Below are 13,047 nucleotides of genomic sequence, written 5' to 3' on the forward strand. Positions count from 1 at the left end.
GGTAAAACAGTTAACTCAAAGCCTTCCCATTCTCTCCTGGCTGTCCTGTTTTTGCTTTGTTTGGAGACAGTCTCATGCATCTCAGGCTCTCCTCTGAGGTCCTGTGTATCCAAGGACAGCCTTGAGCCTCTGATCCTCTTGCCCCATCTCCCAACACTGGAATTACAGGCCCGTGCTACCCCTGTTTTTTCTGTGTTTATTATTGTTGTCAACACTACTTTTTATTTGAGTGTGTGTCTGCCATTGTCTAAAATCGTATTTTTAGTGTGTGTGAACCCACATTCAAGTGGACTCATGGATGTCCCAACTTTTAGGGGTCGGTTCTCTGCTTCCACAGCTCATGGAACTCAGATCACCTCAGGCTTGGACAGAGAAGCACTTTGATCCCTGAGCCATCTCCCTAACCCTCTCTGTGCTTTGTTAATTGGACCACCACAGTTCATTTACTCAGTGTTTATCTGGAGAGCTGGGTACTCTTCATGGAATGTCACTGAAGAAGGGAAGGCACCATCCCTGCTGGTAAGTCCTGAGCCTAACAGGAGGTAACAAGACCTACATAGACTGCCAGAGGAAAGGCTCCCTAGGGACAGTGGAACTTGAGTGCCAGCAGCCAAAGCCAGCATATAGGATAACAGAGACAGTGCCAACTGAGCAAAGAAGACAAATGTGCTTGGGAGATTCTAAGAAGTACCACCATCCATAACTTGGGTGAAACCAGAGCCACGGGGCTGGCATAGAGGGAGACCTTTGCTGAGACCCAAAATGGTTTGTTTGTTTGTTTGTTTGTTTTTGGTTTTTCAAGACAGGATTTCTCTGTGTAGCCCTGGCTGTCCTGGAACTCACTCTGTAGACCAGGCTGGCCTCGAACTCAGAAATCCACCTGCCTCTGCCTCCCAAGTGCTGGGATTAAAGGTGTGCGCCACCACCGCCCGGCCCAACATTTTTTTTTTTTTTAAATCTCTTCTGATTTGGTGCAGGCTGTTGTTGTCTCTCTCTCCATGTTTCCACGTCTCCTTACCTTCTCCAGCCAGCCCACCCCCTTCACCACTCTGGCTCAGAGTCTGGACTTCTTTCTTTTTCAACATTTGTCCCAGCATAGACAAAAGTCCCTTCTTTGGTTTTCTCTTAGCATTAGTCAAATAAACACAGATTTAAGAAAAGTTAGCAGGTATGGTAGCTCATGCCTGTCATTTCAGCACTTGGGAGGAAGAGGCAGGAGGAGGACTGCTTAGAGTTCACTCGTGTATGTGTGTGTATAGCGGCCTGGTGTGTCTGCTGACACTTGTATGCTAGAGCTCAGGAGGCTGAGGCAGGGGGATTATAAAGAGTTCCAACTTGCTGGGTCACAGAGTGAAGCTACCTCAAACATTAATGACAACAACACAAGATGAAGGCAAAACAAAACAAAGCCCTCCCCATCCCCCTCCCCATCCCCATCCCCACCTCAACCCCCACTGCCCATCCCCAAAAGCAATGGTTACAAAACACAGAGAACCACAACATAGTTCATAAGGAACCCCTTGTTCTTTGGGGCTTGTAAACCCAGGCTCATTCCAAGTGAGATGGAGGGGGCGGTGGGGGGAAGAGGTCATTGCTGGGGTCCACCCTGCCTAGCCCATCTCAGGAGATATCCGAGACCCAGGAGGATCCTTTGAACTCTTAATCCTTTCAAGTAGAAGCCAATTCTACTCAGTGGCCTAAACCCACAGCATGGTGGCTTTATCATTTCAGGAAAGACACAGCTGGATAATCCCCAAGGGACACCCATACTCAATAAAGGATGATGCTTTCTGCTGTCACTGTGGGAGCAATTATGTAGAAGCTTTAAAGCAGACACTACAGGCCAAGAAGGGTGATGGAGGGCTGGGAGCTTCGGTTTCCTGGGGACCTTGGTTTTGACCTCTAGGAACTCAGTGTTGTTCTCTGGCACAGATGGTCTCTCTTCTCTTCCTGCTTTTTCTAGCTGGTCCCTCAGGGGCTTGGTGTTCTCCTTTCTCATGAGATCAGGCCGAAGGGTTTCAGCTTTCTTGCCTCCTATGTTGTTTCCAAAGCCCACCCCATTTAAACCTTCAGTTCTAGAGCAGTGTTCTTTTTTTTAAATTTTATTTGGTTTCATTGATTGGTTTGATTTTGTTTTGTTTGTTTGTTTGGCTTGGGTTTTTGGAGACAGTGTTTCTCTGTGTAGTCTTGGCTGTCCTGGAATTTACTCTTTACACCAGGCTGGTCTTGAACTCAGAAATCTGTCTGCCTCTGCATCCCAAGCGCTGGGATTAAAAGCATGTGCCACCACTGGATCCGGAGAACTGAACTTGGGTCCTCTGGAAAATCAGGAATAGGAAGTGTTAAGAGCTGAGTCATCTCTGTGGCCCCTAAAGAGGTTTGAAACTTTTAAAAAAAAAATTATTTTATTTTTAGATAGGCAGAATCTCACTACGTCACCTTGGGTGGCCTGGAACTCTTGAAGTAGACCACCAGGGCGACCTCCAATTGAGATCTACCTGACTCTGCCTTCCAGCACTGGGATTGAGTCATATACCACCAAGCCTGCTTAGGTTTGGGAATTTGTTTTGTTTTGTTTTGTTTTTTCGAGACAGGGTTTCTCTGTGTAGCCCTGGCTGTCCTGGAACTCACTCTGTAGACCAGGCTGGCCTCGAACTCAGAAATCCACCTGCCTCTGCCTCCCAAGTGCTGGGATTAAAGGTGTGTGCCACCACCGCCCGGCTGGATTTTTTTTTTTTAAGTTGTATTTTTTATTATATGTAAGTACACTGTAGCTGTCTTCAGACATACCAGAAGAGGGTATCAGATCTCATTACGGATGGTTGTGAGACACCATGTGGTTGCTGGAATTTGAACTCAGGACCTTTGGAAGAACAGTCAGTGCTCTTAACTGTTGAGTCATCCCACCAGCCCTATTTTTAAAATATTTTATTATTGTATTTTATGAGCATGTTTTGTCTACATGTATGTCTGTGCCTGATGTGTGCCTGTTGCCCGTGGACACCACATGAGGCCATTGTATCCCCTGAAACTATTTACAGATGGTTATAAACCACATTATGTGGGTGCTAGGAATTGAGTCCAGGTCCTCTAGAAGAATAGCTATTGCTCCTAACCACTGAGCCATTTCCCCTGCTCAAAGTTTAGGAATTAACAAATTTAAAAGGGTTTTTTTTGCTGTTGTTTGTTTTGTTTTGTTTTTTTTTGCTTTTGTTTGTTTGTTTGTTTGTTTTTGAGCTATGGTTTCATGTAGCCCAGGCTTGGCTTGACTCTCCTATGTAGCTCCTATGTAGCTGCCTCCACCTCCTGAGTGCTGGGACTACAGACATGTGCTATTATGTTCAGTTTATGGGGTGCTAGTGAATGAACTCAAGGTTTTGTGCATGGTAGGCGAGCATTCTGACAACTGGGTCACACCCCTACCCTCCCATTTTGAACTTCTGATCCTCCAGTCACCATCTCAAAAATGCTGGGAATACAGGCATGAGCCACCACAATCAGCTTATGAGGTACCAGGAGGATCAAACCCAGGACCTCCCCAAGGCTAGGTAAGCACTCTCCCAACTGAGCCACATCCCCGGCTACCTTCTCTCCTCTTAAAATCTGTATTCTAGACACATCATATAAGATGAGCCTAGGTTAGGGCTGGTTTGTTGACTAGGCTAATAAGATGATTAAGACTGGGGAGCAGAGAGAGTGATGTCATGGAAACCCAGGGAACCCAGAACTTCCAGAGGGAAGAGTCAACACCAGGTATGACAGACAAGTCAAGAAAAATAAGGACCAAAGGCTACCTCATTAGATTTGTAATGAGAAGGTCAATTGTACATGTTACCATGATGGCTTTATTGGAGGGCTGAAGACAGGTGAAAATGTGATTAAATTAATAGTTGGTTGGCTAATGACAGGCGAGGGAGGGGAGACACTGTAGACTATTATTTGGGTAGCTTGGTTGTGCAGGATACAGGGAGACAGGTAACCAGATATGGACTCAGGGCTAAAGGAAATGGCCCTTTGACTTTCAGTCAAAAATTATTCTTTGGTCACAGGACTTGCAGAAATCAAATTGGTACTGACTGGAAGCTCTTCCTCCTTGAGAGCTAGCTCTCAAAATGTTGGAAGATGCTACGTAAGCTGCTGGAGGGCAAGGGGCAGTTACCAACAGTCCTACCCAGATGTAAATCCTGCAGATTCCAACAGCAGCTGACTGGGCTATGGTGGCACTAACATCGTGAAGGTAACCATGAGCTAGGCTCATGAGATTGGGCTTAAGGTCCACTCCATAGGAGGGAACTCAGATGTCATGCTTCAAAACTAGTCAAGAACTGGAGAGCTCATAGACCCTAGGGGAGAACCTATGGCTACCATTTTGCTAAATGGATATAAATATAAACTGTCTTCTAAATATTTACCCTTACACCATAGATAAATACAGGCCTTGACTCTCATCAAAGAACCTTATTTTGGGGGCAAACAGGCTACTCCAGAGAACCACAACTTATCAAAGCATAGAAAATAAGTACAGAGTTGGTGAGATGGCTCTGCAGGTAAGAGCACTGACTGTTCTTTTGAAGGTCCTGAGTTTGGATCCCAGCAACCACAAGGTGGCTCACAACCACCCTTAATGAGATCTGACGTCCTCTTCTGGTGCATCCGGAGCAAGCGGGGCTGCAGCCACACACATGATGGCTCACGGCCATCTGTACAGCTACAGTGTACTCATACACATAAAATAAATAAAAAAAAAAGAAGAGAAAAGAAAATAAGTGCAACGTGCCCATCCACAAATGGGACAGGACATGTATATCCAAGGGTTTCAGAAGAGGGGGTGAGAATAGTGTAAGAGCCAGAGGACCAGGAGGACTGCTGTAAGATAGGATCTCTGCACATGACCTCTCAACAGTATGGTTACCTGCATGTGACCACTTGTGGAGCTGGAAGCTAATTACTTACATTTTGAACTGCAAGCATGAGGCAGAGAGAAAAAACTGGACAATGATTTGAGTTTTAAAGCCTGTCTCCAGTGACATACTTCCTCTAAGAAGACCACATCACCAAAACTTCCCCAAACAGCACCACCAACTGGATACCAAGTGTTCAAATACACGAGGCCACAGGGGACATTTTCATTTAAACTACCACATTTGTCCAAAAGGTCAACTCAACACCCAAGTATACACAGACAACCTTACAACATACATACATATACACACACATATGCGTGCACACATACACACACACACACACACACACACACACACACACAAGAAGGGGTGAATATGATGTATGATGTAAATACATTGGAATTATATATGAAATTCTAAAAATTTAATAGGAAGAATACATTGTTATTGTTTGTTCTTGCTTTTCCTTGTGAGATCTGAACTGTTAGGAGGGATCTCCCGATGGAAGGGCTGTTGAATGGGCTGCACAGGGGACAGCTAGCAGAACCTCACTGCCATGAAGTGGGGTGAGAGAAGGGGAAAGGGTGTGAAAGGGAGTGAAAGGCTGCCATGGACCTGTGCCAGTGGAGTACGGAACTGTGACTGGAGACAGACAAGTAATACTGTAGGCACAATTGGTGCCAGGAATTCTCATGGCAGAGTTGTAATTTTTTTTCACAGGAGCTTACTATGTAGACCAGGCTATCCTCGAACTCATTGAGCTTTGATTCTTGGAAGAATGCAGGGGAAGTAGTTCTTCAGGTTGAATGTTGATGAATTGAAGAAAAAAAAAAAAGGAAGCCAGGTGGTGCATGATTAATCCCAGCACTCGAGAGGCAGAGGCAGGTGTATCTCTGAGTTTGAGGCCAGCCTAATCTACAGATGGAGTTCCAGGACATCTAGGGTGACACACAGAATCCCTATCTCCAGGGCGGGGTGGGGTGGGGCAGGAGGAGTGGAATGCAAAACGGAGCTGTTTGGAATTTCTGGGGACTGAACGATTTGTATGCAGACTTTGTTTCTGCTTCAAGAGGTTGCAGAATAAAGGGGGTGGTTGCTGACAGCATGGCTTCCCCCTGAATAAGTTACTCTGCTTTATAGGCTCAGTATAGAGACTTATTAATTGCTTCATCCGGGCTGTGTGAGGATTAAACAGGCTCAGAGATGTAAAGGGCTTAGGGTAGTGTCTGGCATGAAGTAGGTATTCCATTAGTGCCATCAGGTCAAAGATGACCATAAAGAAACAGACAGGGAGCAGAGTGAGGCAAACCTTTAATCCTAGCAGTTGGGATTGCTGTGAGTCCAAGGTCAGCCTGGTCTACACAGTGAGTTCTAGGACAGCCAGAGCTACATAGTAAGACCCTGTCTCAAAAGCAAAACAAAGCAAAACAAACAAATAAACAAACAACAAACCCCTCAAAAGAAATAAAGAAACAGAAGGGTTAAGTAAGGAAAGTAGCATCAGAAACTGTCAAATCAATGGAACAAATAGAAAACAAGAAATCAGTTTCACGATAGATAGGTTTGCAAAATGCTAGGGGGTGAAAGGAGGCTCTCCTAGACCCAGTTAACTGATAATATCTCACATCTATTTTGAACCTCTGTAGAACACCTACACAAAGTTGTTCATTTACAAAAACAAAGGCACAGAGTGCTTCTCTCTCTTCTCTTCCCATTCCCCTCCAAGGTGACTAGTTAGGAACCGGGGCTTCCCCTCCTCTTGGCAACCCACTGCACCCCAGAGCATGCTGACTTGACCAGCTCCAGTTTTAGGTTTATCAGGCTGTGGAGCCCCTGGGGGCTCTCCAGGCTGCAGGTGACAACAAAGCAGTCTTTTCTCTCTCACCTATTACTGGATGACTTGCAGGCCTTAAGAATCTTTTTCTACATCTTCACCCAGGAGTCAAAAGAGACCTCGAGTCCTAAGGGAGACTATCCACCATTCCTCAGGGCTTTTGTCCTGAATTTCCATGTAAATAAGATTTCCAACTGAAACTGCATAACCTTCTTTTTTTCTTATTTCACTGCCTCAGTTTAAGAAGCTAAAGTGGGGCTGGGCACTGAAGCTCCTCACATCTGTAGTCCCGGTAGTTGGGAGGCTGAGGCAGGAGCTTGGAGCCTAGACTCCTCTCAAATTATGGCAATGTTCCTGCTTCAGTTTGCTGAGTGCTGGTATTACAGTATGTCCAGTGCTGTTCACATCCGACCTAGTGTTCCTAACATATAGTAAGGGTCATTAATGTACCCCGAATCTGACTTTTGTGTTGGCTAAACAGAACATGTTTGCAGGATAGATTTGGCGCACAAACCACCAACCATCAGTCTCTGTGAGGGCTGATAAACAGTATTTACACTTTGGTTTCATTGACTCACACGATAAATGTCCCAGGGGTTTTCATCTGCAGGTTGGGTAACACAGGGTCTCCATTTTACACATTAAAATAGATGAAATTCGAGCCACCAAATAAGTTGACCATGACCACAGGTTGGCAAGTGAGTAGGATTTAAGTTTGTTTCCATAACCCAAGGTTATGACTCAGAGGATGCAGAGGCTGTGGTCAAGGTTGAATGCCACCATTTATCCTGAAGGATACGTCAGCCAAGAAAGAGAGGGGGCAAGTCAGTCAGAGAAAATTGTCAAAACCAAGGATCAAACCTGGAAGTTTTAAAAAACTAGAGGAAGAGGTTTTCAGATGAAGGGTCAGCTCTTGCACACCTTGGTCTCAATACAAATTGCTAGAGCTTAAGAGTCGGGCAGAATCTAGGTGAGATGAAGTGCAACTCTTTAGCTCCAGCACTTAGAAGGCAGAGGCAGGTGGATCTCTGAGTTGGAGACCAGTCTGTCTACTGAGTGAGTTTACAAACCAGCTAGGGCTAGATACGGAGGCAGGCTAGAGGCCTCAGGCCTGTTATTCCAGCTACTTGAGAGAGCGAGACAGGAAGATTGCAAATGCCAATTTGAGCAACTCTGTGTGGACCAGTATCAAAATCCCTAGCACAGGGGTTGGAGAGGTGGTTCACTGGGCTCTATTCTCAGCCCCTATGTGGTGGCTCACAACTATTTGTAATTCTAGGTCCAGATCTAGGGATCTGGTGCTGTCTTCTGAACTCGGTACAGACATATATTCAGGCAAACATCCATACACATAAAAAAAGAAGAAAAAAAAGAAGTAAAAAAAACCCCACCCACCCACCAAATGAACAACTATAACAAAACTCCAAACATGGCCATTGAGAAGGTTCAGTGGGTGAAGGTTCTGGCTGGCAAGCCTGATGACTTGAATTCCATCCCTAGGATCAAGGTAGATAGAAGGAGAGAACTGACTCTTGAAAGTTGTCCTTTGACACACGCTCCCATATGTGTATACACACACACACACACACACACACAGAGACACGCACGCATGCACGCACGAAACAAACAAACAAACAAACCATCGACCAGGCTGGCCTAAAAGTCAACAGTGATCAGACTTTCTGCTTCCCAAGTGCTGGGGTTAAAGCTGTGAGATACCACTCCCGGTTGGCTTTCTCTTTCTGTTTTTATTTTTTATTTTTTTGGTTTTTCGAGACAGGGTTTCTCTGTGTAGCCCTGGCTGTCCTGGAACTCATTCTGTAGATCAGGCTGGCCTCAAACTCAGAAATCCGCCTGCTTCTGCCTCCCAAGTGCGGCTTTCTCTTTCTTAATAAACTATCTCTACTTTTATTATCTCAAAAAATAATAAAAGGAAGGCTGGGAATATAACTCAGGGGTAGAGAGGGCTTGTCTACCATTCATAAAACCCCTAATTTTAATCTCCAGAAAACTCTCCACACACACACACACACACACACACACACACACACACACACACACACAGACAGACAGACATACACACACACAAAGTATGATAGGAAGGAAGAAAGAAAGACGAAAAGAAAGAGGAAGAAATAAAGAAAGAGAAGGAAAAGAAAAGAGAGGGAGGTGCAGGAACGGCGGCACAGTTGTAAAACGGCGACAGATGACTACAAGTTCCAGAGAGCGACGCGCGAATTTTCCCGCCAGCGCCTCGGCCCGACTTATGGGAACTACAAATCCCAGCAAGCCCCGGGCGCACCGGTCCTCGCTCTCGTCGGTCCCGCCCCCTCTTCCCCCACAGCCCCCGCCCGCCGGGTTGGCCTCGGAGAGTTTGTCCGGTGGCCGTGGTAGACGGAGGTGCATTGAGAACCCCGGCGGCATCACGATGGGCGACTCTAAAGTGAAAGTGGCGGTACGGGTCCGGCCAATGAACCGACGAGGTGAGCGCTTGTCCCGGGCTAGGGGCGACAGGTGCCTGTAGTGGTAGAGCTTCGGCGTCCCGGGGGTCTCGGCGGGCTCCCTTTAGCGCGCGTGCGCCCTCGACGGCGCGGTCGGGCCCTCAGCCCTCCGCCCCGCCAGCTGTCACCGAGCTCGCCGGGCCTGGGGCAGCTCCGGCCTCGCAGCCCTCCTGTGTATGCAGCTCTTAGGGCGGACAGCCCCACTTTTCGATTTTCCATGTTCCCTCCCTGGAACCTGCACCTTGTGGCTGTTTGAAGAGAAGGAAGGACACGCTTTCTCTTAGTTCTTACTGGTTTATGACTGCCGAGAGATTTCTTTTTTTCTTTTGCTTGAAGTGATAGTCATCATCTCAACAATAAATAGTCTCAGTGCCAAGATTCTTGGGAAATTGTATCTTTCAGACATGCTCTGAAGTCCGTAGGGAGGGTAGAGAAAGTAGATAAACCCAGGACACATAAGTCATCTATCCAAGTTGGAAAGACTGAAGCCCAACTTGAGTCCGGAGAGTAGCTGGTTTTTGCCTTTTGCGGCTTCCCCAGAGGGTGACTGGGCAGGGTACTTAAAATGAGGTGATGTGCTTGAAAACACTTTATATACAAGTCTTGTTATTGCGGTTGCTGCTGCGCTCCCAGGAGATGGAATTACAGCTGACTTAGACTCCTGACTAGCTAGAATCATTTTTAAGCGCAGGAATCATTTCCTAAGGTTTTTAGTTTGTTTTACTGTGTTCAAAATCAAGTGTGTAGGAAATAGTTTTTCTGTCTCTTTGCCTTTTTGTGTATATGTTGAAGCAAACAGGTGTGACAGTTAACAAAGATTTCTCTGGTTGGTTGGTCGGTGGGAAGTTGGTTTCTCTGTATTCTTGGCGCTGGTTTGCCTACTTGAACCTGCTTAAGTTCCCTGAAGACTTAACTTTTTAAGCTTTCAGCTAATTGCCTCCCTCCCATTCAGGTTATCACAGAACAGAGTGAGTAGCTTAGAAGCCTGAAAGTTTTCAATTCTCCCATTTTTGAGGAGCCAGACATCTTTATTTTAGATCACTTCACCTCATTGTGATCATTATGGAGATTAAGAAACAAAAGAAAAAAAAAAGAAAAGAAAACAGCCAAATGAAATCTGACTTATCTGGGAATGATTCGGAAAGGAAGGGTTCAGCACATTCTTAAAATTTCCTTTTTGCAAAACACTTGGAAATGTCAGTGCTGAAGGAGGCCTCTCACCAGCCACCACAGCAGGGCTTGGCGCAGAGTCAGAGCCGGACTCTTCCTTGACTTCTCTTCCTGGGAGGAAGCTACTGTCTCTTTAGTTTGCTATGCTTGTCATTCTGACAGTGGGCTGTCCCTAATGCGCAGAGTTTCGAGACACTCATTGAATGATTTTAGCTATAGAGTGAATGCTAGCTGTTCCTTGTATTGAACTTTGTCTTCCTTCCTCTCTCCTTCTCTCCCCCTCCTTCCTTCCTTTTTTTGAGGCTGATTCTCTGTACGTAGCCCTGACTGCTCTGGAATTTGCTCTGTAGACCAGGCTGGCCTCAAACTCATAGACATCTACCTGCCTCTGCCCAGATCTTTAGTGCTGGGATTAAAGGCATTCGCCACAACACCTGACCCTTCTTTTCTTTTTAAAACATGGGAGCTAAGGATTTGAACTCTGGTCCTCATTTGTATTTTATCCACTAAACCACCATCTGAGCTCAGCCAACCACCTAGGCATCTCCCCAGTCCTCATTTATTTTTCCTCATTTATTTATTTAGAGGCAGTCTCCTTGTGTAGACCAGGATGGCCTGGAACTTGCAGTCATCTTCCTCCCTCAGCCTGCTGAGTGCATGGCAGGGGTGTGCCGACCACTCCTGGCTGAACTCACTTTAAAATGAGTGTTTACAGTTTGGCCCCATTGTCCAGTGACAACTGCCCCCTGGTCTCTTCGCTTACTCTGTCTTCTGTTTCCAGAGCTCAGCACAGACAATTTCTTCATCTACAGGTTATTATGCAATATAATAGAGAGGAATCTTCAAGCTTGTTATTTCTAAGCTGGCCTCTTGAATTCCTATGGAAAGGCAGTAACAATTGAACTCCTTTTTGCTGAGTTTGAAAAGAATCCTATTTAAACATTACTTCTGGGGAACGTAGTGTTTTAAAGTGATAGCATATGGCTGTCAAGTAGTTGGGTCTAGTCCTGAATGTTCCTGACTTAGTGTGTATGTGTGGAAAGCTTCCTGAGGATTGACATGGAGACAGGCTGAGAGACTGGCTCACTGGGTTGTATTTCTGATCATAGACTCTGTTGTTTGAGTGACATTTGTGTCCTTTGAGGGAAGTCTGAGGGTTTCCAGAACTCTTCTGTGTAAGGTTCGGTTCTTGTGTGACTCAGTGGCTGGTTGTGCTCAAGGGGCTTCAGCTTTTCTGCTCAACTGTCTGTGGTTTGGGCAGCTTAATTGAATATCAAGCGGTAGTTCCTAATTTAATGATAACTTGAGTTGTAGTGGCTGATTTGTCAAGGTAAAGAAAGGAAGTGTGTGTGTGTGTGTGTGTGTGTGTGTGTGTGTGTGTGTGTGTGTTTGTCTGTAATCTTAGAATTTGGTGGAGGCAGAAGGATCTCTGAAGTGAGTCTGGCTTGTATACATAGTTAAGTTGCTTTTTTTTTTTTTTTTTCCAAAACAGGGTTTCTCTGTTTAAACAGGGTTTCTCTGTTTAGCCCTGGCTGTCCTGGAACTCACTCTGTAGACCAGGCTGGCCTCAAACTCAGAAATCTGTCTGTCTTTGCCTCCCAACTGCCCGGCGTAAAGTTGCTTTATTATTTTAAGATTTATTTTATTTATTTTATGTATATGAATACACTGTAGCTGTACAGATGGTTGTGAGCCATTATGTGGTTTCTGGGAATTGAACTCAGGACCTCTGCTCACTCCCACCCCACTCGCTTTGACCCAAAGATTTATTTATTATTATATGTAAGTACACTGTAGCTGTTTTCAGACACACGAGAAGAGTGTGTCAGATCTCATTATGGATGGTTGTGAGCTAGCTTGTGGCTGCTGGGATTTGAACTCAGGACCTTTAGGAGAGCAGTCAGTGCTCTTAACCACTGAGCTATCTCTCCAGCCCAGTAAAGTTGCTTTTTTAAAAAAGCAAAAAATTCTCTACATCCTTGTCTGCTAAACAACTAACCTTCCTTCCTCCTGGTCTCTATTTTCTTTTCTTTTCTTTTTTTTTTTTTTTTGGTTTTTCGAGACAGGGTTTCTCTGTGTAGGCTGTCGTGGAACTGACTCTGACCAGGCTGGCCTCGAACTCAGAAATCCACCTGCCTCTCTGGCCCCTATGTTCTACCTTGTTTTCCTTCTGTTATACTGGGGACTTAACCAGGGCCTTACATACACGAATGTTTTCATTCTGGTGTTATACTCACATGTGTGTATAATCTTACATAGCCTTAACATTACAGCTTCTAGTCATCTGAAATAGGAAGCTAAGCTGCTAAAGAAAAAGGGTAAATGTTGTTTCTCAAAAGATCTTGGGGCATCCGTGGAAGGAGAGGCCCTTGGGCCTGAGGGTGTTCGATGCCCCAGAGTAGGGGAATGCCTGGGAGAGAAGACAGGAGTGGGTGGGTGGGTGGGGGAACACCCTCATAGAGGCGGGGGATGGGGTGGTGGATGGCATGGGGGTTTCCGAAGGGGAGACCTGGAAAGGGGGAAACATTTGAAATGTAAATAAAGAAAAAAATGTGTAAAAGATCTTGGAATCACCCCCTTTCACTTTGCCAATTGGACTTAATGTCTTAATTGGCCATTCAAGTGGGGCAAAGGAAAT

At 45.6% G+C, this 13,047-nt stretch overlaps 1 protein-coding gene and 1 non-coding gene across 4 annotated transcripts in view; both read left to right on the plus strand.

Annotated features, from left to right (window-relative positions):
* Positions 1–9,068: 9,068 nt before the first annotated feature.
* Positions 9,069–13,047, plus strand: part of Kif13b (kinesin family member 13B) — a 169,918-nt gene continuing 165,939 nt past the window's right edge. For all 3 annotated transcript variants that reach the window (XM_031362706.1, XM_031362709.1, XM_031362710.1), the window contains exon 1: positions 9,069–9,221. In XM_031362706.1, the coding sequence (XP_031218566.1) occupies positions 9,167–9,221 (55 nt within the window). In that variant the 5' untranslated portion in view covers positions 9,069–9,166. The remainder of the gene's footprint in view (positions 9,222–13,047) is intronic.
* The window catches only part of LOC116085492, an 81-nt gene continuing 13 nt past the window's right edge, over positions 12,980–13,047 (plus strand). The window contains exon 1 of the small nucleolar RNA XR_004116596.1: positions 12,980–13,047. This exon is cut by the window's right edge and continues 13 nt beyond it. This is a non-coding gene — a small nucleolar RNA (small nucleolar RNA SNORA27).

The sequence above is a fragment of the Mastomys coucha genome, unplaced genomic scaffold, assembly GCF_008632895.1.
Source record: "Mastomys coucha isolate ucsf_1 unplaced genomic scaffold, UCSF_Mcou_1 pScaffold9, whole genome shotgun sequence".
NCBI lineage: Eukaryota > Metazoa > Chordata > Mammalia > Rodentia > Muridae > Mastomys > Mastomys coucha.